This window comes from Aulonocara sp. 'chitande type north' Nkhata Bay, linkage group LG18 (genome assembly GCF_057382095.1).
Source record: "Aulonocara sp. 'chitande type north' Nkhata Bay isolate Kocher_YH1m ecotype deep benthic linkage group LG18, A_spYH_male_GT1.1, whole genome shotgun sequence".
Classification (NCBI taxonomy): Eukaryota; Metazoa; Chordata; class Actinopteri; order Cichliformes; family Cichlidae; genus Aulonocara; species Aulonocara sp. 'chitande type north' Nkhata Bay.
The window spans coordinates 3,616,094-3,641,173 of NC_141361.1; the positions used below are offsets into that span (position 1 = coordinate 3,616,094).

Here is a 25,080-nt window from a genome sequence, read left to right on the forward strand (position 1 = left end):
CAAGCATTAAAAAGGGTTCCTGCCCACCGAGGTGCGTCTCACTCCTGAACGTGGCACCGAGTTTAATGCTCACTGAACAAACCAGAAATCCCACAAATAAGGTAAGAGTTTCTTTGCTGTTTAAATCTGTCTTTGGTTTGGTCAGAGTGTGTGCATGTGTGCATACACAGTATCAAACAGCACAGCTATAAAGTAAGGACGTATGAGTGTAACAGGCAAGGATAACGTTCTTGTTAAGTCTTCAAAGCGCTCAACTTATCATTGCGTAACGTTGCCTCTGATCACTGGATATGTGAGACAGCTTAAAAATCCATGGCAAAGGCAGTGCTGCAGCCCCTCTGGCCTTCAGCCTCTGACAGCTATCACAGCTAACAGAGGCTGATATTATTGAGCATTTTCACTCTGTAGTCAGAGACTAACTGATGGGTTTTTAGCTTTACACTGCACAGAATGTAAAGAGGTAATATTAAGGAAATGTTAAAGAAACTGAGAAGTTTCGTATGCTCATCATGAGCATGAATGTCATGGTGGATTGACTGTACACGGACGCTGTCCATCTGATCTGACTGAGCTGGAGCTGTTTTGCAAAGAAGAATGGGCAAAGATTTCAGTCTGTAGATGTGCAAAGCTGGTAGAGACAGACCCTAAAAGACTGGCAGCTGTAACTGCAGAAAAAGCTGATTCTACAAAGTATTGACTCAGGGGGCTGAATAATTACACACACCCCACTTTGCAGTTATTTATTTGTAAAAAATGTTTGGAATCATGTCTGATTTTGGTTCCACTTCTCATGTGTGCACCACTTTGTGTTGGTCTTTCACGTGGAATTCCAATAAAATTGATTCATGTTTGTGGCTGTAATGTGGCAAAATGTGGAAAAGTTCAAGGGGACTGAATACTTTTGCAAGCCACTGTAACTCAGTGTTTGTCTCATTTGACCATAAAACATGCAGCTGAAAATTCACGGAGGCTTCTTTCTTGGTCAGCACGCTCTCGATCCATGGCGATGTAAATCTCGCTTGAGCCTTGGTTAGTTCCTGAACATCCAGACTCTCATCTGAGGGTGACAGGGTTTTCTTCCAGATGTTGGCAAAGTGGTGAAACATCAAAATAAGAGAGAAACTGCCAGTCGTAGTTAATCAGGATCACACGAGAAGTTAATAGACCTTGGCATTGTAAAGTCTATTTCAATGTAAAGACATTGTAGAACCTTTAGAATCACTTATTAAAAGATTTAAGTGAGTGTACGGATTTTTCCTAATCCAAACAAAATACATTTAAACCCAGTCCTTGATTATTTTTTAATGCAGTAAAGTTATATGCTGTGCAACCTTTCCACCAAAGACATTCATGCTCATGATGAGTGTATATAAACCACAAACTATTTATTCCTGTTTCTTTAAAATTATAATCTTTGTAATGATGTGAAAATTTTCTGTGGATTTCTTTTATACAACCTGCATGAAAAAATTTAAAAAAAAAAAGTCAGATTAGCCTTTTGTAGTCCATCTTCAGGACTTTGTAGTTTCATCATGGCAGACCCACCTCAGCAAACCACACAGTTCTTTTCCTGAGTCCTTAAACTCTTCTTCACATCCCTCCACGCTGCCCTGGAGGTCATGTGACCAGTGAGACAGCAAATTTGGCTTTAGTGCAGAAAACATCATATATATATAAATCAAGTGAAATAAATCAAGTCAAGTCCAGTTTTAAAGCCAACAATGAAGTTATCCTGACATATTTACAGGAAGTGTGCTCACTAATCCCCTCAAAGACATAAACATCTGATTTTACTCAGTAAACTAAATGAGAGTACTGATAACAAAAACATGTTTGCTAGCTAAAACCTCAAACACAAATCTACATGTAAATATTTTGTCTCATTTTCAAATGAATACGTCCGACTTAATACTAGAGGAAACATTTAATTGCTTAAATAAAGATGAAATAAAGTTTTAAGGGAACAGGATCCGATGCAAAAGTAAACTACAGCAGCTTTTCCTATGAAATATTTCCTGGATTGCACGGTACCTATCAGCATGCAGCATTCGTTGTTTTTCTGCTGCAGAATCCTTCATCATTGTTGTTGCTCTATTGATATCACTCCATAGATCATAAAAAAAGACTCGTCAGTGTCATCTGGATCCATTAATGTGCAGAGCTTTGAGGTCCCATTAAAGATTAAATATAAGTGCAATAAGATAAGATAAGATAAGATAAGATAGAACTTTATTAATCCCTCGGGTGGGTTCCTCTGGGAAATTCGACTTCCAAAAAGCACAGCAACGACCGAAGTTACAGTTACAGAATTGTTATATATATATATACACACACACACACACACACACAAATATAAATAAAATATACAAAGGGGATAAATAGAATAAATAGGAATAAAAAATAAAAATACAAATAATGAGACAGCTGACCTCCTGAGAGGCACTGATCACTTCCCTGCTCTTGGTGAAAAATGCTTGAGGCTTTAATAACGTTAATGAAACACTTCTTCACCTCATCGAGCAGACGGGAGCCACAGGTGAGCCGAACCGTTTGAAGCTGTTAGAAACATTGAAGTACTGAGCAGAGAAGGTGGAGAAGGGTCATCGTCCTTGTTTTTGTGTAGGAGTCAGCGCTGTAATGGCTGATGTCAGAGTATTTTCAGATGTTACATATTTGTTAAAACGCGTGACCTCTGTGGTGCTGTCTGATGACTTTGTTGCTGTGCTTTGGTCGATGATCCTCACCTTTGAGCGTTTGCAGGAATCACAGCGTCGTTGCTGCTGAGAGCAGCGGCTCAGTAAGCTTCAAACTGACCTCTTCTGGTTTTGCAGAGAATTACAGCAACATGCAAATCAGAATATGAAATTTACATTTACCATTTATTCAAGTCTGTTTCAGGAAGCAAGATCGGGGATAAGTGTAGTAATCTCAAATTCCCCAGAAACAAGCTGGGATGCTTACACTGACTCTGCACATGCTCAGTATGATACCCGTATATAAAAGATGCCCACTATGAAATATCAAATTTGTTTTGTATCTTCAGTGTTGTTAAAATGTTGGTATTTTGGAGGGAGAAGTGACCATATTTGCCTCAGAGTGGAGTGCTACTTTATCAGCTAATGCTAGCTAGCTTAGCTAGCAGTGTCTAGCTAGACCCATATCTGCTGGTTACCAAAGTAATAAAACAGTCTACTGGATGTAGCATACAACATTACAAGTACACCGACAGTTGAAATATGGTGGCGAAATCTGGTCCAGTGATTCAAAGTAGTGTAAGTGAGGCCTAGCACACAGCTAGCAACTGCAAGTGCCCAGTAATACCTGTCAATCAACGTGGCCACACCCCTAAACTTAAACCTTACCAGCATCCAAATAAATAGGTTGGCATAAATGTCACCCTGTACAGGTACAGGTGTTACGAAGGGTTAAACTACCCACAGAAACCGAAACTGTTTTTGAACCAGGCCGTTTATTTCTGTTCTGAACACTGGAAACACTTTTGAAGCCAGCCTCTAGTGGACATAAGAGGGACTGCAGCTTTTGGTTTTTAAATGTTGAATTTATTTAATTTAATTGGATTAAGGGAGCAGGTAGTGATCCATAAACACATGGGGAGTGATAGTGGAGCCTATTGCAGAAAAACTATAGGGGATAAATCAGGGTCAATACTATGACCTCAAATGAAAATCACGATTAATTGAACATTTTACCTCGATTTTGATTATTGATTATGATCATCAAACACACACCTTGATAGTTTACCAGGTTTGCACTGTGAATGTGATCTAAAGCTGGCACATTTGCTGCGGTGATATGACTGTAACAGATTGGTGGGATTACCTTGGGTCACTGAAACCATTTTTCACGTGATTTTCTTCTTTATGTTTGATGTTGTCTTCAGTAAAGATTAAAATTATGTCCATACAACAGAAACAGCATTTTTAACTATAATCTTCATCAAAAAGGAAAGTTCGAAGTCTATTCTTAAAAGTAGAGAGAGGGTCTGTCGCCCAAACCCACACTGGGAGCTGGTTCCACAGGTGAGGAGCATGGTAGCTTTTAGAAACGCAGGAGCGACAGGTAAGCCTGATCAGACAGGTAAGCCTGATCGGATTTGGTCTGATATGATGAGCTTGTGCACCCGACAGGAAGTTGAATATGAAAAAAAGCTTTCTCCATCTGAACGCAGGTACGAGTCATGTTCCTGATGTATATGTTTCTGCTGTCTGCTCTTCCAAACGGTGAGTCCCTCTGTAAAACCACATTATATAGGATCCATTTACTAGTTCTACACTAATAATGGATTGCATTTATATAGCACTTTTCTAGACCCTCAGAGCGCTTTACAATGCCACTATTCATTCACTCTCACATTCACACACTGGTGGAGGCTACAGTTGTAGCCACAGCTGCCCTGGGGCAGACTGACAGAAGCGAGGCTGCCATATCGTGCCATCGGCCCCTCTGGCCAACACCAGTAGTTGGTGAAGTGTCTTGCCCAAGGACACAACGACCAAGACAGACAGAGCAGGGGATTGAACCGGCAACCTTGCAGTTACAAGATGATGGTTGCTTCCCAACCCCCTGAACCACGGTCGCCCCGATATACATACATATAGTTTTACCTGCTGACTCAAAGATTATAAGGATAATTTACCAATCATTTAACTACTAAAGAGTCAGAAATGCCTTCAAAGCATGAATAAATCTTTGTGTCAGATTAGTGGTTGAGCAGAAACGTTATGTCTCCTTTAGTTTATTCATCTGTGTGTGCTGATGTGGAAAGATTTAACTTTGGTGTTTTAAAGGTTACATTTATGACCTTAATTGTTTTATTTATCCTTATCCAGCGCTTCCCGCCGGCTCCATCTTCTGTCCGGACCCGGAGGCAGATCACATGACTGGTGAGAACAGAAGCAAACATTATGTAATAAAATGAACGGATAGATGGATAAAAATAGACAAAAACAGGACTGGAGGCAGAATGTGTATGAGAGGGGGTCAGAGGGCATTACAAACTCTTATTGCTGTGGGGATGAAGGAGCTCCCGAAGCACTCAGATCTACAGTACAGTGAGAGGAGCCATCTGCTGCACCTGTGCCCACCCAGGAGGCCACGGAGAGAGGGTCTACTTTAGTCCATCGCCCCCCTCTGCCACAGTTTTAAGTGAGTCCAGCCTCCTGCTGAGCACCAGGCTGGCGTTAGGCTGTTTGTGGTCATTTGTGTCATGCATTTCTTTATAAAATAGACATTGATGGTGACATGTCTGCTTTATGATCAGTCTCGTCCTCACATGTGGACCCCTGTGCTGCATCTTTAAATGAAGTATGAACTCAGGACTTTGTTTTTTCCAGCTGAGTTTTGCTGAGTCTTCGGTGTTACAACATGAGACTTAATTGTAGTGATAAAGGTACGGACTCGAAGCTGCGTTGTGTAAATTTCCTAAACCTTCATGGATCTACAGCAGCACCAGTGTTCTCAACTTGGATAGCTCAAACAACAGTCGTAGACTTTCTGTGGCGTTGTGGGCCGTTGTTGACATCGAGGTCGAGAGGCTTTGATGTTCATTGCCTCCTATGGTCTTAATCTTCACTGTACCTGCATGTGGAGACCTGCAGTCCAAATAATCTTCCACCCTGTGTGCTTCTCTGGACTCGAGTTACCTGCAAACAGGATTATCTATGATTAAATCGCTCTGCTCTCCACCTCAAAGTTTACAGAAGCTCTGCAGGTTCGATCTTCTCGCAGCCTCGGCGCGTTTGTTCATTCACCTTCCGTCGTCTCTTCCTGCAGATTGTCTCGGGTTGCGCTTCACCTGGATACACTCGGTCTTCGATAACTTCCCCTCCATGCTGAGCTTTGTGTCGAAGCTGCACTGTGCGACGGGGATTTGCCCACGTGACCTGGAAGATTATGGCTGCTCCTGCAGATATGTGGCAGCTGGAAACCCCGTGGATGCTCTGGACGTGTAAGTAAGCCTCAGATCGCAGCGGGACTGCGGTTACAGCAGCTGCTGAATTTAAAATACGGCAAAATTGAATTCAGAGGCTGGAGGCAGGCAGGTGTGAAGCGGGCTGGGAGAGTCTTCGCTGACCAGTCCTCCCATTCCCATGGAAAATATTATTCATTATGCTGGAATCCCTCACAGGAGTTACAGTACAGGAAATGTCAAAATCAAGAGACAATAGCTTTAGGGTGGACTGGAATAATAAATGAAACCATGTACTTACTGTAGTACATCTCTCAGGCTGAACACCTTAAAGGTCTGTCAAAGTCATCAAGAAGAGGAAAAAGCAACTCAGGGATGGTTGAAAATTTTTTGAGAGACTTTCCACCGTTTTCAACTGTTAAAGCTAACCTTTAGCTAACCTTTAGCAGTAGAAAGGTTAACTTTAGCTAAAACTAACCTAGAAATCTTCAGCAAGTCAAAAACTGCAGGCTAAACTAAACACTCAGTTTTAGACACTTTTTTTCTAACCTGGATCTGTATGATGCTATATGATGATACAGAAGCCACACCCACTTGCTGGGGCAGCCAATCAGAAGAAACGTCACTGAAAAGGAAGGGTTGGACTAAAGGAGGAGGGGCTTGTTTCTGACAGAGCATTAGTCGAGTCGCTGTAGTAAGGCCCAGGGTAAATAAATAAGGATGATTATAAACTGTGAATCATGCAAAGCTGCCCTCACATAGTAAAGGAATAAAAATATGGAGATAGAAATGCGTATATTGTGTCCCATTTAGGGATGACAAAGCACTTTATTATTGTAGCTCCGCCCCTGCAACAGGGAAGGGGAGGAGCTACCAGTCAGGGAAAGGTGGATATGTTATCTACATAATAAAGTTCTGTACAAAATACTAAATTTGGTCAAAATAGCTGTGAGCTCAGAGCTGAATTAATAATTAATAAATATTATGACTTTTTTCTTTTTAATGTTACATTTACAGCTGAAGTCACTTTTTTTATTCATGGGTTACAAAATTAGCTCCTTCATCTCTGTGAAGCTAATCACTGTACTTGATAAAGAACATGTAGCCTCTGTTTCTGTGCCATATCGTAGAAAACATGTTTATATGAAAATAATTATGACTATTTCTCAGATAAAAAAAAAAAAGGCAAAGACTTTTGTTTTAATCCCAGACTCAATTGCTTTGATGTACTTTTATAATAAGCCACTATATTCCTCTACGTATCTGCAAACACCAGCTGTAAGTGTATATGTGAAGAGCTTTTACTGTGAAAGGCACGTGCAGGAAGCACCCCTGCACTGAGCAGGTGGTGTTTCGCGTATCGATCGGACTCTCGTCATGTTATTCATCATTTCTTCTTTTTCCCGGTTTCCGTCTACAGGTGCTGCGAGGCTCACCGGCTGTGTTACCAGAACGCTGCCCCCTGCAGGCAGGAGCTGCCGCTTGCCCCGTACAACTTCAGCTGTGCGGCAGCTGCAAACACCAGCTGTGGTGAGACTTAGTTTATTTTGGGAAATGTGCTTGTTTGCTTTCACACTGGGAACCATCACAAGACTTTCGCTGCCAACAAAAAACAAGTTTTACTCACAGTGGAACCAAAGTTGATCGTTTTCACACGAGGAGTTTGTACAAAGTGAAAAGAAGCGATACAAAAGTGACTCCGACAGAGTAACACAGCAGAGTAAATAAAGCCTGTGGCACTAGTACAGTGTACCAATGTGGCTCTTTCTGTCTTGAAGATGCTGCTGATTTGTGCCAGCAGAGGTTCTGTGAATGTGACCGGGCCGCCATCGACTGCATGACTCAGAGCCCGTACAACTCATCGCTGAGAGGCCTCGCCGACACGTCCTGCTCAGCTACAAATCAAACAGGTGAGACGAAGCGAAGTCGTCTCCAGAGCCAACATCTGGCTACGGTCTTTGGTTCCTTTGGATGTTTAGTCACTTCACTCATGTTTTATAAGGAACATATATATTCAGCTTCCTTCAGTGTTCCTGAAACCACTGCGTCTTTCTGTACATCTGCATTACAAGCAAGAAAATAAATCTGGCTCTCTTTAATGGCACCAGTTTGGCAAAATGGGACCAAATCCATGACTCGTGCTGTGGAGGACGAGGAGGAGAGTGGATCAAAATCACTGATCAATACAGGTAATATAAAAATAACTCCAAAGACATAAATCGTGTGCAAACGGGTCTTCAGTGCAATAAAATACTGAACACACTGTGGGTGAAGCCTCAGTTTGAGTCTGTAAAAGGAGAGAAAAGAAGAATCGATGTCCTGCAAACTCACTGTGGAAACAGTTTGAGCCACTTAAAGTAAATCGAGGTACCGCAGACAGTTTTCAGTCACCAGGCGAGCAAAGAGAAACATGGATGCATCCAATTAAGTCTGGTGTTCTTTTAGGAGCAGCTCCTCTGCACACCCACACAGTTAGACCCAGACTCACAATCCGGCTGTTTGACTCGTTTCCAGCTGAGTTATTTTTACATTTAAAACCTGGTTTAGGTTTGTGTTTAACACTTTTCCTTGGACGTAACCTCAGACCTTTTTTATTATTATTATTTCAAATTTCAGACAGTTCTTTAACATGCATCAAACTTCCAGACTTGGTTTAAAATCGGCTCGATCTGAATCCTAAAACTGCAGTCGGAGATGGTCGTAACACGACAGCAGTGAAGCCGGGCTCTGTGCTTCAGTGCGCCTTCACATAAATCCTGATATGAAATGGTGAAGCCTGACTGTAAAAACAACAACTGTTGCAAGTAAAAAGAACAGTAAAATAAATATTTTAATTCTGAGTGTGCTGCTGTTTATTTGGTGCAGGTTTACCCACAGCGGTCATGTCAGTGGGGGGGATCTGTGAGTGTCACATTCCCGTGGCAGCGTGCTCGGTGTTGCTCAGATTTGAAGTTTATTTTTTCTCTGTAGAAAGAAGTTTTCTTCCCACACAGTGAACAGCGGACGCTAATGTTTTTGTCACTTTTTACGGAATTAAACTCAAAGTAATGTGATTACTTCCACGCTTTAAAGGCTGCACGGTCGCACTCTCTCCTGCACTCCATGTTATCCATTGTTGATCTGCACACAGCTGTTACCGCAGTCGTCGCACGCGCTTACATCATCGTCATGAGACACTCTCACAAACAAAATCACAGCTTAGTAACATAGTAACACAGCGTGCTTACAGGAAAGTAACAGTAATCGAATTACTTTTTTTGCAATAGTAATCCCTTACAGTAACGTGTTACTATCTCTGTGACATTCATGTAGGCCTTCTTACTTTTTCTGTTTCTGATCTTTGATAAAATTAAAGGTAAGATTGTTGTTTTTTTTAATCTTGTTTACAAACTTGTTTCATTCTGGTTTCACTGGTTTTATTTGCTAAGACGTGGTTATGTGCTGGGTTTCAGCTGGTTACTTTGTTTTCAGAAACATCCAGGCTTAGTGTGGCACAGGTTCCTTTAGACTGATTTCTTCGTTTCCGACAGATTTTTAATTTGGTCTCAGAACATTTTGGAGAACTTTTCCACTCCGTCTGTGGATCTTTGGTCTCAGTGTTTCTGTCTCTTGACGTAAAGCCGGATGAATCGTTGATGCTGTGAGGAGAAAAACTTCTGCTCTCTTTGAAGATCTTTCTTCATGACTCTTGCTGTACGTTCGGCCTCGCTGTCCTTCTGAGCGAGGCTGATTTAATAAATTTTAGCAGTGAGCTCATTAGTCCTGCCTTTCTCCGGTGTGTCTGACAGAGCTCGCAGCTAACAGCAGTCTGAGTTTCTCATTAGTTTGACCGTGTGTTTCAGAGCTGCTCGGCGGCATCGAGGACACAGGTGAAGTCTTCAGAGCAGCAGGTAAGTCTGTGTGAAACTCCGGGGGCGCCACGATCAGCGTTCCTGAGACGGCGCGTCACTTTCTGAGCGGGTCGGCGATGTCGCATCACAGGAAACGATTGATTGGGCAGAAACGCAGACGGCTGAGTCACACCTCAGCCAATTAAAACAAGGACCTCTGGATGTTTAAGCTGCAGCTTCCTGCCCACATCCAGCTAAAAGAGAAAGAAACCAGTGATTGTTCAGACCTCCTTTCATCCATGTGTCCAGATAGAGATGTCACGTCGAGCCGAGCTGCTCGCCGCCTCAGAATCAGGAGAATCTGAAGTGAAGGATGTTATTAAAGGGAGGGAGGTTTTTTTTAAACCTGAGGACGGCCTGTCACGCACGTCAACCTGAGATCTGTCTGAAACTGAACCCACTCTGTTTAAACTCGAGATCAGCTCGAATTCACTTTATCTGTTACTTTGATGTCAGGAGCAGATTGAACTGAACAGGATCAGGAGCACGTCGAGGTCCATACGTTACACATATCTGTAAAGCAGTGCTTACATCCTTGGACTAAGTTTCTGGACATAAAAGAGAGAATATTGGGCTCACGTTGATCCTGCCGACACAAATCCAAACTGAGATATGAAGCATCACGTTAGCGCATTAATGTGTTTCCTTCTCTCTGCTTTGTTCGAGTGTATATTTGTGTGGAGAGGCTGAACTTCTCCTGTGTCTCTGCAGATGTTCTCCCAGCAGAAAACACCTCAGAAAGCTTTAATTTCTCCAGCTCGTCCTTCCTGCCAGCAGGTAAAACTCCTGTTTTTATGCTTCGCTTTACTTTCTACAACTCTGCACGTCTCCAGAGCAGAACAAAGTGAAATTTCAGGTTTTGGAGAGTTTTAAGATGCTTCCAGCCTTGAACTCGGAGTGCTCATAAAATGGACCTCCCTCCACTTCCTTTAAGAATTAATGGAGTGGAAACAGATTTCCTTTTCTGATAAAAACAGATTTAACAATGTAGTCTGATGGTAGCTTTTACTCACTGCCATTTAAAGGTCAGACGTCTACAATCAGAAGCTCCTAATGAAGCTTGTTTTGGTCTTTAACCAAGAGGAAAACAACAATTTTGATCATGAAATCAGATCATGATCTGATGTGTGAGAACTAATCGCCTAAAAATAGCACGAACACGGTTACGAGGTTCAGTTTAGTCGCTCCGGTTAGTAAAGCGTGAAGCTTAGCAGGCAGCTACATGCACCCATCAGTCTGTCGTTCTAAGACAGACACAGAAAACATTAAGCCTTGATATTCTTGATATTCTATTTCAGTGATGGCGCCAGCCTTCGTTGCCTTTTGGTGTCCACACTTTTAAAGCCTCAGTGTGAACATTTCATTCAGTAAATAAAGAAAAATGAGACTCACACATTAAATAAAGCCAGAAAACATCTACCTGCATCCCAGACAGATGAATGAACTGTGACTGTCTCCTCAGCAGGGATGGACCCACCAACAACAGGCAGGGTGGATAACCAGAGTGACACCGAGGCCATGGAGTACAACCTCAGCACTCCAGCGCCGCTGATGCCTGCTGGTATGACCTCTAATTGGCCCTCGGGCCACAGGTTTAACTCGGCACCATCTGCGTGTTATCCTAATATTTCTCATTTTTCCAGAGGAGCTTGAGGAAGGCGCAGGAGGTGCAGCAGAGGTGGAAGAGGCAGAGATGACACACCTGAGTTATATCTCTAAAGGTAACGGTTACCTCGGTTACCTCACTGTCTCCCCTCCATCCTCTCTCTAGTACTTTTCTAGCAGATTACATTTGCTAGATGCTGACCGGCGGACAGCTTCCAAAACAGCAGAAATAATTTCCCCGCTGTTCGACTCCTGCTGCTCGATGACTCACTTGGCTCAGACGTTTCCTGCTTTTACAGATCTGAATGAGAGCGCCGCAGAGGAAGCACTCGAGCAGGAAGAGATAAATGGGGATCAGATGACCCACAATCCTCCAGCAATCAGCCGGGGTGAGCCAGAAACACTCGGCGTCTCGATCACGACTGATAAATACAAACGTCCGCCTCGGGCTTAATATAAAGCAGCTCTTTTTATTTCAATGACGCGGTGTGCTTTATATGATCCCATAACTGAGCAGTGATTCATCCGGCGTCTAATTCATAAAAGATTTTCTAAATGAGGAACATGTCCTCGTCTGTGGACAGAAGAAAAAAGAAAGGAAACTTTCTTGGGTGCAAGTTGGAGCCAGAAAAACCTTCGTTAAACTGGCTTTTTATGTGCAGAAATATTATTAATCATAATCTCTCTTTTGTGGTACTCCAAAGTGAAACCTGCAACTTCATCCAGTCAAACTTTAAATGGATATTAGTGTCTCTGACTTTGTTTGTGTGCAACAAAACTAAAGTATTTATGCAAGGTGCAGTTACAATACAGATCACTAATAATCATAAAAGCATAACTGATTAAAAGTGGCTGATTTCCCCCCTCAAGGTCACCTCCTTCCACACCTGTGGGCAGCTTCCAGCCCCACAGCCCACAGGGAGCTCTGAAACCTGATTAAACACCAGAGTCTTATTTTTCACAAGTGTGTTTGTTCCAACTGGGTCTGTGATGAAGTTACCCCACAAGCAAGTTTAAAAAGAAGTTTTTAGCTGCTTTTAAAAGAGACCACTGATTTCAAGAAAAGCCTGTGGACTGATGCAAACCCTCCTCCTGTTTTAGTTCCCAGCCTCATACGCTGTACAGCCAGTAGGCCCTGATCACATGACCTCAGGGACCTGCTGGCGTACTGTACGCTGGTGATAAATGTCGAAATCAGAATCTTAAAGTGGACTCTAAAGTTACTTTTTGTTTGAAAGGTGAGTCAAAAATTAAGATTAAATGTTCCTTTTTCAGGAAATTAAGATTCCTAAAAGAAGATTCAGCAAATGTAGCAAGAAGACACTGTTTCTGTTTTCTCTTCACAAGTGGGGGAAAATGACTGAACCCTCTATTTTAATAGCGTCTCAGCAAGATCTGCAGGTTAGAAACCTCTTGGGGTTTAAAAGAAACAGAGCTGAACCTCATCTGCAGAGCAGTGACAAGAAATGTTCTTAAAAGTGTCAAAATGTGCAGAAGAGGGAGCAGAAACAACAGGATAGAAACTGCAAAGGCACCAAAACGGAACCTTGTGGCACACCGAAGGCAAGAGAAGTGAGACAGGACTTCAAAAATACAGACAGAGTATCTGTGATGTGATGACGTTATAATTTTATCTCTTGCAGATTCAGGTTTGCGCTTTCATGGCGAAGAGACGCCAACTGAAGCAGAATCCGAGCTGACTTCTTCACTGAGCTCCGCCACTGAAAACGCACAGGTGAATCAAACGGGAGCATCAGCGCCGCTCGGTCACATTTTACCATCGACTCCTCCCACTCCTCCTACAACTCCCAGAGAGCTGACATCAGCAGCCGTGGAAGAATCAGCCGAGACAGGTGATGAAGAAATACTTATCCTTTTATGATGTGTTGATTTTTTTTTAATCTCAAATTATAGATGATGCAAAAAGAATTAAAAGGACAGGGGTGTGGTCAAAGCAGGGGCTTAAGGTGGCACCGCCCTCACCCCCAGAGAGTTGAAGATTAGATTGTCCATATGAGAAAGTTACAATGAAGCCAAACCAAAGATTGTTCCAAACATTTGTATCTTTAATTATTTCAAGAGCTTTAGTTGTTTGTCCATGACACTGCCCTCTGGTGGCGGTACACATGTACAACAGTCTGCAGAGCTCTCGTAGGCCCGGTGCACAGCCATGATGACCCCTCAAAACATGTTTATGGAGACAGGAGATTCATTCACAATGGAAAAAATCAGCACAGCATGATGAATTTTTAACCAGCTGTCAAGTAGTTTGGTTTATTTATGTAGTTTTATTTTTCTGAATTCCTGTGACTCTGGATTGTTTGGGTATTTTTCTTTGTAGTTACTGGCTGGATTGAGATTGTTGTATTTTGCCCTTGTCTGAGCTTGTGTGAGACTCTGTCTTAGCACCAGAAGTCAAATAAAGCACTGAAATGAAGCTCTTTTGCCTCCTTATTAACAGGTTTAATCTTAGCCTCAACAACAACCACCACGAGTCCCTCTGAGTCATCTGAGGAGGAAGGAAATGGGAAAGAGGAGGAGGACAATGAAGAGGAGCAAGAGTCTGGTGAGCACTGTGAGTTCATACTGTATGACGGGAACTAAAGAATAAATCAGGCCTTTGTGAGTCCCAAAAGACTTCAGTTGGACTCATTAGGAAGTTTGAATATTCATGTTTCTTTTCTTCATCCTCAGTCTTTGATGTGCTCAAAACTACAACAATGACAACAGCAGCAACACCGTCAGCCCCAAGGAAAACTCCTCACACAGGTCAGTTTGTCACAGGGGGACAGAAATATCAGCTTTATAAAGTGCCACTGCCAACAATTATCAGACTACGAGACAGACAGTCATCTAGGAGCAGCATTTGGCTGCAGTGGGGAGAAAGAGCTTCCTTTTAACAGGAAGTGGTACCTGTACAGCCCTCTGTGCAGTTAGGAGGAATTCAACTGTTTAAACCAAAACTGTTTACTGTATCAAGCTGTGAACATCTTTATTTCTTATTGTGAACATGCAGACTGACTCACTGTTGGAGCCTCAAGTGGCCACTAGAGGAACTGCAGTTTTTGACATTTGCTTCATTTTTAGCTGCTTCGTTCTAAACTGCATATTTTTCCTTTGAGCTATTCTGCAGCTTCCCTTATGAAGTTATATCAACTGTTATATCAACATGCACGGTCTATAAAAATGGTACGTACAATTTTGTCATAATATTAAACTTTGGCCCTCTCGCTATAAGGATGGCCAGGAAGGATATTCTGTCCTGCGTACTGCGACGTATAACAGGATGGAGTAGTACCCCCTGGTATTTGACAAACTATGACATATTTATGCTGAAAAATGAAGCCTAAGCAAAAAAAACAAAAGCTGCAGTTCCTCTAATGTCCACTTGAGGCAGGCTCCAAAATTGTGTCAGTCGCTGTAGACTGACATATACAGCAGAAATAAACATATTAACATGCTGCTGCAGAAATGGTTTTGGTCTCTATGAATGGTTTAAACCATTGCACATGTACAGGGAAGGTGAAAGTTTACAGTTTATGCTTATCAATCGAGCTAGTTAGCTTTAGCTGTTGACATTAGCAACCACCATCATATTCAATTATGGTGACTTGTTATGAAAATCTGCAGTTTTTCAGAATGCTAACAGTGAGGCCAGAGTCCAGAAATCAGTAAGCCATGTCACAGTGGCTGCTGCCATCTTTTAAATACAGTTTGTCTTTTCATGTAATAAAATGAGTCTGTGCGACTCCTTTGTGGGTTTTTAAGTTGTACAACACAGAGGAGTAAGGTGTGACTCTAATCGACGCAGGCACTTCACCGGGAGTCTTTGTCCTTCAAATAAAAGAGACGTGATTCGGATTTAGACTCTTTCCTCGCCGCTGCTTCACAAACACACCGAGAGCTGCCAAATGGTTTGATCGAGTGTCACAACCCCGCTGCCGGGTAAAAAACATGTAACTATTGAAGTGGTTATTTTCCTCTCCTCGCGTCTGCAATTACGCAGCGAGGCTTTGACAGGTGTCTGAGGGGCCTCGCTCGCTCAGAAATCACCGGGTATATTTTTAATTTCAAGAAGAAAAAGAAAAAAAGACCAATTCCAGCTCTTTTCTTTAATGCCGGCGTTAATCAAGTGGATTGCATTAACGTCTCACTTCTGACAGCCTTTGTGTTGTGCGCTCTTCAGAAGGTGGAGGAGGTGTCAGCTTCACATTAACACCAGCACCACCTCCAGCTTCACAGGAGAGAGGGGAGGGAGGTGTCAGAGAGGAGACGAGCTCTCCGAGGCCCGCTGAAGGTCAGCTTGTTTTTCTTTAGCAACAAGCAGGCATTTCATTACAGAAACTTTCGGAGGAGGAAAAATCTGACCTTAATGTACAGCGAAACATTCAAGGATGTTTGCTCTTTGGCTTTCTAGCAGAGGGCTGGATGAGATGACCGATATCAGGCAGCTGCAGATAGGAAAGGGCTACGTGCTCTTCAGAGCTACCGATTTTCTCAGTTTGGCTGTTTCCACATTTCTAGTCCTCATTCCTGGTGAAACTTCCCCAGTTTCCAGCAATTTTTCTCAAACATCAGCCTCCTACTAACAAACATGTACATTCTTTACAATTTCAGGAGAACTAGTGAGATGGGAAACAGCCAGTGTGGTTTAGTCGAGGTGCAATTTGTGGGGAAAAGAATCAGCGTGGAGGGTTTTCATGTTGAAGCCTGGTGTCTTATTACTGCTGCCACTGTAACATTTACAGAATAATTCAACTTCAACCTGACAAAGTAAATGTAAAGGCGCTTTTTGGGTATTTTAAAAACTACAAGAAGCGAACAGAATATAAAAAAAACCCCAAACAGCAGGACTTTATGTCCAAAACGTTTGTGTCCTTCGTTAAAGAGATGTCAGCTGAAGCTGAACTAAAGCTGGGCTGTACATTAGTGTAATACCAGTGTGAACCACAAGATGGTGCAAAGTGTCTGGTGAAGACAGAGGCAGGGATCAAAACATTAGTGCACGCACAAAAACACATCTAATCATCTTTAAAACGCTGCCCTCTGGTGGTGAAAGGTTTACCTTCAACAGAAGATCATTAAAATAAGCGACACTGATGATTGCATTTGCAAAAATATTTAAGTTTTGGCACAAAAGTTTGTCCTTTGCTCGTGCAGACAAACATAAACGATGTTATTTTAACATGCCAGAAGTGCTCGGTCCAACCGCAGGTGCAGTTGAACTTTAATATCAGAGACAAATATTCACAATGTAACAACACAGCAAGCTGTCAGCATACACATCAGTGTATATCACAGCGAGCAGTGCGAGCTCCCTGCAGCTTCCCAAAAAATCCTCCTTTTATTAGACTGAAAGTGAACACAGCAATTATTGAGACGGCAGCAGAGGCCAGCTGACCCCGTCACCAGCATATTCACCCACAGCCTTTAAAGCGACTCATTGAAGGAAAAAAAGCTCCTGCTCCCCCCACAGTGTACTCTTTGTTGTGCAGCTATTTTCTCCCCTGAATCTTTTTCCACAGAGTCAGAAAGTGCAAAGCTGCATCACCTACTGAGCGACAGACTTTCTGGCTTTTAATGTGTATAAAACTGTCATCTAGTTTAATATTGTAAGGTACAGACCTGAAAATATCATGGAAATAAACCTGATAACTCAACAATGAGCAGCACTTGGTGACAAAAATAAAAAAAGTCTGTGGCAGAACGAGGCACAGATCAGATCACTGAGTACAGAGAACATAAAAGCTGTAATTACTAAAATTATTCACCGTTTTGTCAACTTTGCCCCAAAACAAAGTTCAAAATCAGTGTTTCCTGCATGTTTCACAACATTACGGCTTCATTAATCACGCTGCTTCATGTTACAGGCTGAATAACCAAAAACAAAGTCAAAGCTACATTTTTACTACGATAACAAACAGACCTTCGTGCACACGTGTCAGCGCCACAGTGTGGTTGGTTTCTTATTTCAGCTGCTGTCCAGGTGATCTCTCTCCTCAGTAAGAGAACAAAGCATTACAGTAAGCTGGTGGGTGATGATGGGAAATAAAAAAAACATTCTGAGCATCCTCGTGGTCGCTCTGCTCACCTGACCGGCTCAGTCGCAGAATTTCATGTGAAGGCTCAGACATCAGCCTCTGCTGGAGTTTGAAGCAGGAGTCGATGTTCCCTCTCTCCAAGTTTATTGTAAGTGGTCAGGGGGGCTGATTAGGGAGGGACTCCTCACTCTGACCTGCTTCCCAGGCCCACAGATCACAACCAGAGTCACAACACAGGCCTCAACCAGCAGCTCGCTCCCACAAACCAAACCAGCGAGAACCACCACCCCTCCTGACGACTCATCAGAGGAAGATGCCACACCTCCTCTTCCTCCTGCTGCTGCTTTCAGTCTTCAGAGTCAAGGTGAGAAAGGCCCAGCTCGCCCTGCCCCGATGGGGATGAATTAGCATTTAAGCCGACCTGTGGGTGTGAGAATTTAATGACATGTTTGCACAGTCTTTGAAATTTGCATCTGTGCCATGAAATGTCAGGATCACTTCAATCTGCAGGAGTCTGCTTGAGCCGGCTCATCAGAGATGGGTGAGGAATATTTAAATGAAGCGAGGGGAGCCACAAAGCCTCCGGGGTGATCTTCACAGCACGTTTTCTCACATTTCTTTTTGTTCTGTTGCATTTCAACACAAAAATAGTTTTTGTTTGTTTTTAGATTTACAGTTTTGAAAGTTGTGCTTTCATCCCAGAACAGCGGGCGGTCCACTGAAGGAGACTTCCAAGTTTCCCATTAAAGACGGATTCTGTGGTGGATTCAGACTGACAGCTTCCAGTTTAGCTAGAAGTGTTTAACTTTATCCATCAGGGTAACTGCCAGTCAAAGTTTAGACTTATTTATTCTAAAGTAAGCCCTCGCCTTTAACCTCTTAGGCTCATTTACTGGACTCTACATTTTCTGTTTCTTTAAAAAAAACAAAACAAAAAAAAACAACCCTTTGCGTTACATTACAAACTGTGACACCATGGGTGCAGTGGGTAGCTGGATTGCTGACTTTACAGGAGGGATCTAAGGCTTGTTTGAGTAATTCAGATTCCTACCGCCACCCACTAAAGGAGATGGACTTCAGTTTGTGTGGCTTTAAACATTTATAGTTTTATTTATACAATCTGATATACGAGATCAGAAAGTGAAAAACCTCAGCTGTCTGTGTTCTGTTTACCATCTTCTCAGTGAGACCAGGCCAATGCAAGTTTCACTGTACGCCATTAAATCATTTTCCAGGGTAAAACTGATGACCTGAACTGGTGACTGGTGCCAACTTTGTCCTCCTCCCCCAAATAAAAAAACAATAGAAGGATTTTCGATTCAATTCAATGTTATTTATATAGTGCCAAATCACAACAACAGTCACCCCAAGGCAAGCACTTTGGCGACAGTGGGAAGGAAAAACTCCCTTTTAACAGGAAGAAACCTCGGACAGAACCAGGGTCAGGGAGGGGCGGGGCCATCTGCTGCAGGTGAGAGAAGGATGAGCTTTTTGACAGACTGGAGTAGTTTCAGCATTTTCAAAGAGGTACGAGTAAAAAGAATCTAACGGGACGTCTGTGGAGAGATCTAAAGACAGCCACCACAGACCAGAGGTGCACGAGGAGATGACCCTGAATGTGAGATCGACCAAATCAGGCCTGGTAGCAGAGTGGAATCATGGGAATGTGAGAGTAGCTTCCTGTACAGCAGCAGCATTACATGTGCATGCAGAGGCACCGTGTGGAGCTGAAACCTGTGACTGTTCAAATGCAAGGGCAGACTTTTAATCACGTTCTCCTCAAAGTCTCAGTGAGTCAACCTGCACGATGGGATTCCTGCAGAAAGCTGACAGCTACCGTTCTGTCGTTTCAGGTGAAACGCTCCCAACATCTGCATCAACCACATCTTCATCAGCGGCTACAGTGAGAACCATCGCAGAGACGACACAGAGGAGACCGGCCACCTCCGTCACACCGCGGTGGGAGGTCCACACCCGAAGCACAACAGCAGCGGTTTTAAAACCTCTGCCACACTCCACCGCCGAGGCTGGATCCGAGGAAAAGACCGGAACAATGACGGTCAAACCTCCGAGTGTGGAAGGAGGAGAGGAGGACGACTCGCGGGAGAAAGACTCGGACGGTAACGTCTGACCAGATGCTGGTTAAACTTCATAAAATGCAACATTTTCCCCATCAGGAGGCCTTCTGCCTTTCTCCTGTCTGACCTCTTCGTTCTTCTCTGACTCGACAGGTTAAATGAAAATTCAGATGAAATGAATAAATTAAGCATTTTTCTCTCAGGGGTTCAATAAAGTTAATTATGTTTCAAAGGGTTATGGAAGTTAAATTAAGTAATCTGTGACCTGTAATGACAGCCAGGCTCATAACTGACAGGAACAATAAACGTTATTTTAATAATATCGAGGTCTAAGCTGCGAAATAGGAAGAGAAAGATCCCCAAAGGAGCAAACACACGAACACACAGCAAACGTCTAAGTGCTGATGGGGTTGAGAATGAGGCTTTTTTAGATTACACTTGCTGAAACACTGGTTTCTTAAGCTCAGAGGTATAAAACAGGAAAAACATTGTTTTTAACTCTGTGGAAAAGACATGTTAACAGACTGCTGTGCAGAAGCTGTTCAATAAATGTAGAAGAATAGTCACAATAAAAAGGAAAATTAAAACCGAAACTCCCAACTTTGAATCTAATATTTGAAATTTTAAGTACAAAAACGCAGAAATGGGCAGCGTTTTACAAGCAGGTGTGTCGTTACTAGGGGTGGGTTTTTATAATCGATTCATCGATTAAAATCGATTCTGGCTTGGATAACGTAAAATCGATTCATTAAAATCCTGAATCGATTCATTAAAATCCTGAATCTATTTTTTTAATATAAATTTATTTTGCCCGAAATGCCAGAATCTCTGGTGACATTCTCACAAAATTTCAAGAACCACCAAACAGTTAAGACAGTAAATGAGAGCAGGAACAAACACACAGCGCGAGCCGCGGATCAGAATCAGTGAGATGTCGCCTTTCTCACCCGACGGCAAGGACACGGTCAGGGCTGAAAGCCGACAGCTCGCTGATTCTGATCTGTCGGCGGGTCCGCGCTTTGTGTTCACGCCCTTTATGCGCCGATTCTAAAGCTGTTAGTTTGATCTCTCTCCAAACAATATTGACCGAACCAGCAGCAAAAGAAGATTCACATAAACATCGTCATGTATTCACTCTGACTTTTACTGTTTTGCTTCCACCGCGATGCACAGCTCTCTCTCTCTCTCTCTGTACTTCAAGAACAGTTTCCCTTTCTTCATTATTCGCTTGCTTGTTATGCACAAGTCTACTGTTGTTTACAGCGCTGTCAGCCGCTGTTTTTTTCCCTTTTACATTCTTCCGAAAAGAAAACCTCATTTCTGCCGTTCAATACTGAACAAATTTAAACTTTTTAAAATTATTCAAAATGCAAAATGCTCAGCCGTGTCTCTAATAAAACCGCTGTAACTTCAGAGGTAATGTTCATATGTTGATTAATGGTTTTCTTTCATTTTTGATGTACTGCAGAATATTTTTATAAAATCCCAGGCCAGGAAAACCTTCATGTTTTTCTGTGTTTTATCCTCAGCTACTTTGACACAAAGGCATCTGCTGTGACGCTCACACCTTTGATAAAGTCTTGCGTGTGTCAGCTTCCTTTTTATAGATACAAAAATATGTAAATGTACTGATCTGAATTATAATATTTCTGACTGTCAAAATTTCCCAGATTTAAATCGAATCGAATTAAATCGAATTAAATCGAATCGTGGATCGAATCGATTCGGGACCTTGTGAATCGGAATTGAATCGATTCTAGAAATCAGTGACGATACCCAGCCCTAGTCGTTACTCTGCTGATATTTCTTATTAGCGCTATATGCTCATTTCCTTTTACCAGGACGCCATCAAAGAAGAGTGTTTGTAAATGACTGCAGGGTTAAACAGTATAAAATATGGACGTAGCTCCAGGTCAGAAAAATTAAGCCGAGGCAAAAGTACCTTAAACCTGCATCTATGTGGAGGCCACCAGATGGCGACGGTGTAGCTGCACGTCACTCATTCTGGGTCATGTTTTTGCAAATAAATTTAGTAAATCTCGGTTGCATTAAAAAAAATAAATAAATAAATGGAGGATTAGCTGTAGTGTCAAACTGCATTTTCATTGGCACAAGTCATTAGCCAATGAGCATGCAGTTCAACTGGCAGACCCGCTGCTCCTCAACAAGATGGTGCGAACGCTTATCTTGAGTCTCCGAAACAATCGGGTGATGTTACCATAGCTACGTCCCTGTTTTATAGTGTCAGTGGGACGCGTGGACTCACTGCGCCATCTTATGGTAAAAACTGGTATTGCACAAATGTACAGCTCCGTTCTAGCTCAGCTTGAGTTGCTCACTCTTCAAACAGCAGATATTTTCATCAGATGACAGTTTGGTGGAGCCGTCTCAAGCCAATTTCCTCCAGAACCTTTAGTGCCAGGTCCTGCAGCCCTGTACATGTGGCTTTTTAAAAAAAAAAAAAAAAATCACATCAGTGGATCCATGCCAGGCGATGGGAACACCTTTTTATACTGTGAAGTCTTTAATTCTTGCAGATGTCTTTAAGGCCCTCCAAACAAGATGATTAGGAGTGTAGTAGCACCTAGAGACGATTGAGTATCAATAAAGTTTAGTGATTTGTAAACTGGCAAAATTACAACAAAGTAGATGAACGATTGAGGATCCTGCTGGCTGACATGTGAGGGGATGGTAACGCATTGGGTGGAGCTTCATCCATTACGGACCAACCATTAGCTACAACGCTTTAAATGTGGAACAGTGCTCCTCACCTGATCATCAAACCGGGAGTTGCGGTTGAAATTTATTTCTGTATTTTTTCACTGCACTTAAGTTCCACAGATCCATGTAAATGTCAACCATCTTTGACTCTGTATTCGTGCAGTGCTTCTTCATCCTCTTCTGAAGCTCGCGGCCGCTGCTTGGAGGTCACGCTTCTTTAAATGTACCGTTTCTCTGTTGGCAGACTGGTTCGCTCCTCAGAGGAGGGCGGTGCCGTTCTTCGCCTGGTCCCTGCTGGAGTCTGTTGGGCTGACTGACATCGACCTGCAGCCAGACACCAAAGGTAACCACGGATAGCTGCACTTCCAAAGTCTGAGTGGAGCTCTTCACTGATGGCTGAGCTGAGATCTTTGCATCCTCCCAGCAGAATGCAGTCGCTCCTTCAGCGTGTACGCCAGCGACGGTCAGTCCAGGCGGGAGATGCCGGCGCTGGGGGAGATGCTCCACTGCCTGACGGGACGCTGCCCACACGAGTACGAGATGTACGGCTGCTACTGTGGACAGGAGGGCGGCGGTCAGCCTCTGGATCAGCTGGACAGGTGAGCTGTGTCGAGGAATAAGGATCGGGACTGTCCATGAAGACGCCCACAGCTGCGTCAGGGTTACCCGATTCTCCAAAACAGCGCGATAGTTATCAGCGCACAAATACATCTGCTGCTTTTCACATCCTTCATACTTTCATGGTGTTATGGTCCAAAGTTTAAGTGTACGAGTGCTGCAGAGACCCTGATGACTGACTCCTGCTGGTCTCCATCAGGTGCTGCTTCTTCCATCATTGCTGCCTGAAGCAGATCAGCTCGATGGGCTGCAGGCCGGAGAGGAAGCTCAACGCTCAGATCTCCTGTGAGAACGCAAAACCACGATGTGAGTACGGCAAATCCCTCGAAACCCAAGTCTGCTGCACTGCTGACATCAGATCAGTTTCACACCTGATTCTCATATTAATGTAAACATTTAACCTGCAGCTGCCACAGAGGAAGAAAAAACACGGTTCACCTAAATCTCGTGAGAAATGATTTCCACTGTAGGGAGGTTCTCTGGTCTTCCTGCAGATGCATGTTTTCTGAAAAGCTCGTGTTTTTTGTTTATGAAACGTTATACTGAGCTTCTGCTTCTGTTGGTGTATCCAACATTTAGCTATAATTAATTTCTTTGCTAGCAGATCAGACGGGTATTACCAAATCCCTGGAGAGCCATGAGTTATTTTCCCCTCCAGTATAAATTAGAGCTGATGGGACCTGATGATGTGTGTAGTCAGCTCGGCTTGTCTGGCATCTTGAGCGTTGTTACCAGACGTGAAGGGAGGAGCGAGGTGGTAGCTCTCCTTGCTTCCAGGGTAATGGTCAGCTGTCATAAGGCTGCTGTGCCTCCAGGTACAGCAGCCTTACGACAGCCTGGATTTGCAGTATGATGTTGTTTTTTAAAAAAGCTCATCATCATATTTGACTTCCTAGACCTCTAAAGCGCTTGTTGGCCTCTCCATCTGATCCCTCCTCACTCTGCTCAGGTCAGGGGGTCACTGTGTGCGACAAACTACAGTGTGTATGCGACAAAACCACAGCAGAGTGCATGGCGGCCGCACACTTTAACCACAGCCTGCCGGCGCCGCAGTGCCACGGGTCGACGCCCCCCTGCCGCCGAGCCAGCAGACCCCCCAAACCTCTGAGGGTCTCCCCCCAGTCCAGCGAGGAGTCGGACATGGAGGTCGGGGACGCCAGCAGTGAGGAGGACACGGCTGCGAACACACCTCCACCTCTGCAACCTCCTCACAGGTGAGCTTTTTATTTACAGCAGGAAAAGCAGGTAAACGTGTGCGAAAGTGATGATTCAAACAACTACGAAGATGACAAATTAACAACATTTGGAATAAAGCGTTATTGAATATTTCCATGTAATCGAATGGCGCTTCAACAAACACCGACACAAAGTTCGTCCCGTCAGTGCCGTGCTGATTATCAGATCCTTTGATCTTTCAGCTGCTACTTTGTTTCCACTTTTACATCATTTAAAAACAGATTTGCAGACGCTAACGTCAGAGAGCCACAAAATGAAGATCTCACTGTTTTTGTTAATAAAGAAAATTATATAGATAATTTTAATTTTTTTTTCATGCAGTAAGGTCCTAATTTTATATTCTAATATCACAACACAAACAACATGAAATTAAAAACAAATCTCTCTCTGCAGCCATGACAGCTCCCACCTGAAGGACGCCGAGAAGTCGACTCCTTCTGCTGGATCACCCGGAGACCTGACACATCCTCCTCCTCCTCTCTCTCCCCCTCCTTCTCCTGCTGCCTCCAGTGAGGAGAGCGGGGAGCGACCGACACTCAGCGGGGTTCAAACCCAGAACCCGAGGCCGAGTGCAGGGCAGGGCCAGGGGCAGCAACCGGGAGACAGAGAGGAGGAAGAACAAGAGGGTAGAGAAGAAGAGGAGGAGGGGGAAGAGGAGGAGAAAGATGGAAAAGAAGAAGAGGAAGAGGAGGAAACGGAGAAAGAGGAGGAGGAAAAATAGAAGCTAAAGAATTCCTTCCCTGTGACAGTCGTGATGTGAAGTCATTTTGGGGCCTTGCTGTGTCACAAGCTGGACTCAATGTTTTCTGACATCTTTGATTCAAAAAAGAAGAAAATCAGTTTATTTACTTTGATTTTTTTTAAACACATGAAATGAATCTGTTGAATAAATGACGGCAAACACGCCTCTCTGGGATCTTCCTCTGATTGGTTCAGAGAGCCGACAGTAATAAAGACACAAC

The 25,080-nt window shown here is 43.3% G+C and overlaps 1 protein-coding gene across 2 annotated transcripts; it reads left to right on the plus strand.

Annotated features, from left to right (window-relative positions):
* The first annotated feature begins 2,401 nt into the window (after positions 1-2,401).
* On the plus strand, positions 2,402-25,024 carry oc90 (otoconin 90). Of its 2 annotated transcripts, none has more exons than XM_086273423.1 (22): positions 2,402-2,536; positions 4,190-4,241; positions 4,851-4,904; positions 5,794-5,968; positions 7,350-7,459; positions 7,708-7,839; positions 8,038-8,118; positions 9,772-9,819; positions 10,531-10,596; positions 11,282-11,380; positions 11,463-11,540; positions 11,724-11,813; positions 13,068-13,277; positions 13,886-13,999; positions 14,119-14,193; positions 17,671-17,829; positions 19,319-19,585; positions 22,509-22,607; positions 22,689-22,863; positions 23,082-23,188; positions 23,832-24,096; positions 24,512-25,024. In XM_086273423.1, the coding sequence occupies exons 1-22, from the start codon at positions 2,471-2,473 to the stop codon at positions 24,837-24,839; spliced, it is 2,850 nt and encodes a 949-aa protein (XP_086129549.1). In that variant the 5' UTR covers positions 2,402-2,470; the 3' UTR covers positions 24,840-25,024. The 2 variants fall into 2 exon arrangements, with proteins under 2 accessions (XP_086129549.1, XP_086129550.1); XM_086273424.1 differs by having other exon boundaries at positions 22,692-22,863.
* The last annotated feature ends 56 nt before the right edge of the window (positions 25,025-25,080 follow it).

Coding starts and splice junctions, on each gene's coding strand:
- oc90 (XM_086273423.1), top strand. CDS start 2,471: ATGCTTGAGGCTTTAATAACGTTAATGAAACACTTCTTCACCTCATCG. Junction 4,905..5,793: donor GGAGGCAGATCACATGACTG/GTGAGAACAGAA, acceptor CTCTTCCTGCAG/ATTGTCTCGGGTTGCGCTTC. Junction 10,597..11,281: donor CTCGTCCTTCCTGCCAGCAG/GTAAAACTCCTG, acceptor CTGTCTCCTCAG/CAGGGATGGACCCACCAACA.